The sequence below is a fragment of the Phaseolus vulgaris genome, chromosome 2, assembly GCF_000499845.2.
Source record: "Phaseolus vulgaris cultivar G19833 chromosome 2, P. vulgaris v2.0, whole genome shotgun sequence".
Taxonomy (NCBI): domain Eukaryota; kingdom Viridiplantae; phylum Streptophyta; class Magnoliopsida; order Fabales; family Fabaceae; genus Phaseolus; species Phaseolus vulgaris.
The window spans coordinates 40,191,595-40,197,757 of NC_023758.2; the positions used below are offsets into that span (position 1 = coordinate 40,191,595).

Here is a 6,163-nt window from a genome sequence, read left to right on the forward strand (position 1 = left end):
AGTATTAAAAAAATTCTCTTACGGAAATGAAAAAAGAAATCCTCTAAAAGGAAAAGGAAGATGATATTTGACCAGAGTTAAGAAATTAGTGATATTATTGATGAATGAATTGAAAAAATGCAGAGAAATTAAATATTTGGAGAGAGCAATTAATGAAAGAAAACAGAGGATGCAAAAACGGTAAGTATAGTTACAATGATAGTAAAAAAAGTCAGTAATTAAATAATTTTGTATGAAAATGAATTGTGGGGAGTTGACCAGTCAATATGGAAAATAAAATAGAAGAAAAAAGAAATAATATATATGGAATGTTTGAAAGAAATGTGCATAGTGGTGTAGTCCTTGCCATATAGTGGAGATGAAGAGAGTGGTTAAATAGCGCGTGGGAACGGAAAAGGGCCCTACGAATACATTTCTCACCAAACCAAACAAAACTTGCGTTACATTACATTACAAACCACACTTCTTTCTTTCTCTCTCTCTCCTTTCTCTTTCGTCGTGTGTTGCTTGAAGCAGTCAACGATGGAGTCCAAATCCCCTCGAAGGTACCAAGAGCACCGCGGCGGCGTCAACCTCCTCCCTTCGCCGCGACACAGCCACAGCTCCAACAGTAGCAGCAGCAGCAGCAGCAGTGGCCTCCACCACACGCAATTCACGCCTCTGACGCCAAGCGCGCCCTCCCCCACCTCGTACCCGCCGAAGCCCCTCACCAGATCCGAATCCGCCAACCCGTACCCGACAACGTTCGTCCAGGCCGACAGCTCCTCCTTCAAGCAGGTGGTCCAAATGCTGACGGGATCCTCGGAAACCGCGAAACAAGCGTCCTCCTCCTCCGCCTCCAAAGCAAACTCCGAAGCTGCGAGGGCCCACTCCCACATCCCCCCAATGAAGAAGCAATCCGGGTTCAAACTGTACGAGCGCAGGAACACGCTGAAGAACCTCAACATCAACCCTCTTCTACCTGTCTTCTCCAACACCGTCTCAGGATTCTCTCCGCGCAACACCGAAGTCCTCTCCCCCAGCATCCTCGACTTCCCCGCACTCGTTCTCAGCCCCGTCACGCCTCTCATACCCGACCCATTTCACCGATCCCGCTCCATCGACACCCAGGCCGAAGAAAAGGCCATCCAAGAGAAAAGCTTCTTCTTGCACCCCTCCCCCGCCTCCACTCCCAGAGACGCTGACCCTCCTCGCCTTTTGCCTCTCTTCCCCACCGCCTCCCCAGGTTCTTCTTCCTCCTCTTAAATTTTCATCATTTATTATTACTATTACTATTCCTATTCCCTTCCTTTTCCCTTGTCCTTTACATTTTCTGTAAGATTCTTATATATATTTTTGTGGCATTCATGAGGACCAAAGAGAGAAAAGAAATAGATAAACTTGTAATGGCTTATGCAGAGAATGGAACCAGAATCTTGCTTCAATTGTATCTAAACTTTTCTTCTTCTTTTGTTTATTTGTTTGTTTGTCCGTGCGTTTTTTTTTTTTTGGTTACTTTCGCTTTTTATCCTTTCTTCAATGTTAATTAAGAGGGGAGCGCAACTGCGGGAGAGGCGAAATTTAATTTCACCCTTTTTTTTGTGGGTTGCTCTAAATGCTAATTATGAGTTCGTGGAGAGAAAAGCGAGTTTGATTCGAAAATGCGAAGCTTAATTAACTTTGAGTACCAATAAATTCTTCAATTATTAGGAGCCATGCCGACGGGGGCATTGGAGTGTATGCCAAATTAATGAGAGAAAAAGGTTTACTACTTCTACCACTGCCACTACGCTATCCAACCATAAATTTCGCTTTGCCTTGCTTATTTTTCTCAACAAAATGTAATTTTTAATGTGGTTCCTGCTAGGTCGCTGCGTATATCAGAGGATTTAATTTACCTGGTTTCCCTCACTGTCAAATCCTTCAATTAATGCCGAATTTAAATTATGTGATCCAATTCAGTTGCTTCCGCTTGAGGGCAGTAATAATAATAATGATTATAAGGAACGTTATACCTAAGTGCAGTCCTTGCAGAGCAGTGGTGGGGATAAGAATTATGAAACTGGTGTCTGTGTATATGCGTATGTGTATGTGTATGTCTGAGAGAGAGAGAGAAAAATGTGGTGGTTTACATGGATGGGAAGCAAAGGCAGTGTTGGGCTAGCTGTCAAAGAAAGAGTAGAAGAATGGGTAAGGAATCTTGATCCTTTTTGTTGTCTTTCCGAGTGAGGGGAAGGTGCCAAGAAGAGATGCAGGCATTGTATGTGTTTTTCTTACGTAGAATAGAACGCACCCACCCCTTTTATTATGCTATCTATGTATGTACTTCATGCCTCTCTTCCCAAAGCACCGCAGGCTAACACCACCAAGGACAAGGTAGTAGATACATCCATTCACATCTCTTTCCTCCCCAAACGCTCATCAATCAAACTCCAAAACTATCTAAACTCTAAACCCATGTGGCTTTAGTTTACCACCTTCTTTCTGCTTCCAGTGATTCCTCTCGGGACATGACAAAATTTTATACAATACTTCCTAATCTTATTTAATAAAATTAAAAAGGGTACATTATTTGGATAAGCGATGGAATTAATTCTTAAAGTTAAGTATGAGAGAGTGGAATGATGACAGTAACAATATGTGAAACTGAAATTGTTTTTACTGTGATGATTGATTTGGTGTGGGAGAAGCGTAAAATTGTGGGAAATGTTATGTGAGGAGTAGAAGTGAAAGTAGGTTGTTAGTGGGCTTAGGTTAGAGCAATAAATAAACTGCAATGGGTGAGGCGAATGAGGTGAAGGAGTGAATGTGAACAGAAAAAAGTAGAATGTGTGATTGAGGCAGTGAGTTGGTTTGGTGATGTTTTTGAATGTATTTGGTTTGTTTTGAGTGACAGAGGAGAGGGTGTTGAATGAAAGGTTTGAACAGGCGTAAAGAGCAATGATGCAAAGATGTGTGATTGATGAAGGATTTAATTTGTGAGTGGAAGGAGAGCACAATGTTGTGAATGAGGACACGGGAAAGGGAGAGGAAGTGGGACTTGTGATGATGAAAGGGAAGAAAAGATGGGTTTGATAAAGCCAGAAAACATGGTGCTAATGTGTTGGTTTGTTTTTATTTTTATTTTTGAGGACTGTGGAAGTCTTGGTTGGTGGTGCATTTATTGGGTATTTGAAACTCAACATGTGCACTGCTCTCAAACACTAGTCCCCTTCCCATTATCAACGCCATCATCTTCTATACTTTGCCTTTCGCTATCATTTTTCACAACACATACATATAACACAACATCCCTCATGTCCCATCTTTTCATTTCACCATTATTATTATTATTATTATTATTATTATTATATAATAAACCTTTTCAAACTCCACACAAAAACCTTCAAGCTTTATGTCTCCATCCCACAATCTCATTATCAAAATTATAATTCAAATACTATTTATTTATATACCATCATCCATCATGGTTGACAAACAACTTAAATATATTAATGCTTTGACTCCTTATTCAACACTGGACAAATAGGTGAGAAGGAAATCAAAAATACTAAAACTCAAACTTTTTTTTATTTTTTTTATTTTCTTGTCTTGTGTCAAACAGAAAATCAGAAAGATAAATAACTTTTTGTCTTTCCCAAAATTTTCTATGTATATTTACGTTTTTTAATAGACAAAATTGTCTGTTTAATAAAAAAAATGCTTTCTCTATACTTTCAACCATATTTCTGTGCTATCTCACCAATCTTTTAAAAGTTTAAATGCAATCTTCTTGTTTTGAATATGAAAGAAAATTCACGCGTGTACATCTCAAATATAAATACATTTTAATTATTTTTATTTAATTTAATGAAATTATACTTTAAATTATATTATCTAATTTTATCGATAAACATTTATTTTCTTAAACTAAAAAAAAAGATATTTACTATGGTATACTATGAATTAAGAAAACATACTAATGTTTTTATTATTATTAAATTATAAATACCAGAGTCTCTTATAAATTATAAATAATCTATATTTGTAAACTTACAACTTTAATACTTAAAAAAATTGTTTCTGTAAAGGTTATTTAAGTTCTTTATTTAATTTATTTTATTCCACTCACATGCTTTTCTATTATTTATTATTTTTACAATTCAGTGATAAATGTATCAAATAATTAATTATTATAAGTAAACAACAGTGATAATACAATAAACAGAAAATAAGTAATAGTAATTTATTTATTTTAATTTTCTAGTGTCATACATGCATCTTTCTTTAAATATCATATTAAAAACATTATTAAACACTAAATACGAATATCTTCATTAAAAATGTTCGAACATTGATTCCCTATATTATAAAATATTAGCTCATTTTGCTAGATCTAGTTATAACGATGAAAAGATAGATCAAAAAGATTTTCAAAAGTATATTTAAAGAGGAACCAAGGTAGTAAAATAGTGTGAAAAAACAGAGTAATATTGGCAGTTTGGGCTTTTCTAACTCAATTGTTGATTTAATTCAAGTGAGAAATTGTATATTTTCTTAATAAATTCCTGAAAAAGCAAAGCATATTTAATAGAAAAATTAAAATGTTTAATATATGAAAAAGTAAGGGTAACCAGTGTAATTATAAATAAGTAAGTAATCAGATACTTTTAGTGATTGATCATTGCAAAAAATGTTAAGTACTCTATTTAATTAATTATTTAACTTACTACAATTAATTTGAAATATGCACGTTGTAGTAAAAAATATTAATAATTTTAGAGAATGCATAAATATTGATACATAAAGTTTTATGATTTATAAATGATCATATAAATTCTATTACTCTTATCCCTTGTGAAAGATGTAGCCTCATAAGAAAAACACTTCATGTTTGATAATTATAAAATATCGTACCATTTTTTAAAGTTCTCTATTTTAAAAATATATTGAATACTTTTAAAATTCTTAATTAGGTTTTTTTAAACATCACCATTTAATTTCTTAAGTCACCAAAATATCATTAAAAATGAGAACTTAAATATTAAAAATTACACTGAACTATAAATAATACTATAAATAATGACATTTCATAATATATAAATGGATACTGGTCGTTTTTGTTAGGTTGGATTAGCCCTAAAGTCTATAAAAACATTTCATAATATATAAGCAGATGCAAATCTCACCTTATAAGTCGATTTTGTAAAGTTGAATTATATTTAAATTTTTTTTTAAGATTATATATTATTTACGTGAAACAATATTAAAATCGACTTAAAATAATAGAGACAATAAAAATTCTTAAGTCTATACTCTCTTCTTTTCAAAAGATCAAGTATTAAAAATATTTAATATACAAAACTGATAATTTAGCTTCATATCATTTTTAAAACTTTTTTTTATCAGAATTTATTAGTTTGCTTGGTTTTCATACAAAAACATAATTTATTTTAAAATGAAAAGGAGTATCGGTTTAATAAACATACAAAAATTTATTAGCTTTTTCTTTCTTTTGCTTCTGGTAGTTAAAATGTGACGAATTTATATGATAGAACAAGAGAAGAGACGGGATTTGCAAATCACGAATACTGATATACTTTTGATTATATACTATAAACTAATACTCTCTTTTATTTTATGTCTATTGCAAAGGATAATACACATGTTAAAAAATATAATTAGCTTTCATTTATATTAAAAAAATATCTGCATAAACTTTTGTACAGATAGATAAATATGAAATAAACTGAGCTGTTTTTCAAAAAATGAACTCAAATAAACTCGAAGGGCTTTTCTATGGAAGGCTAATGTGTATATGATGGGAAAATATTAAATATATTTGTAATTATTTGAAAAAAATTAGATATCACCTATAATTATGTAATAAATATTTATATTTTTTACATCTTACTATTATCAAATAAACTCATAATATAAGAAAATCATAAACTAACACTACAAGAAAAACATGAAATAAAAACCAATTTTAGAGATAAAAAATAATTAGTTGTTGTAGTAAAATTAGAGATCATTTTAAAAATTAAAAACAAATTTAGTTTCTAAATTAGTTTTTATTATTGTTAAATGATTTTTAAATTAATATTTAATTAACTACCAAGGTTTTAACTACAAATTATTTAGTTTCTAAATTTGGTAGCAAAAACCTTGGTTGCTAATTAGATACCAATTTAGAAACCATTTA

The 6,163-nt window shown here is 32.2% G+C and overlaps 1 protein-coding gene across 1 annotated transcript; it reads left to right on the forward strand.

Annotated features, from left to right (window-relative positions):
- The first annotated feature begins 332 nt into the window (after window positions 1–332).
- LOC137812050 (VQ motif-containing protein 4-like) lies at window positions 333–1,424 on the forward strand. Its single transcript, XM_068613930.1, has one exon. The coding sequence runs from the start codon at window positions 523–525 to the stop codon at window positions 1,243–1,245; it is 723 nt and encodes a 240-aa protein (XP_068470031.1). The 5' UTR covers window positions 333–522; the 3' UTR covers window positions 1,246–1,424.
- The last annotated feature ends 4,739 nt before the right edge of the window (window positions 1,425–6,163 follow it).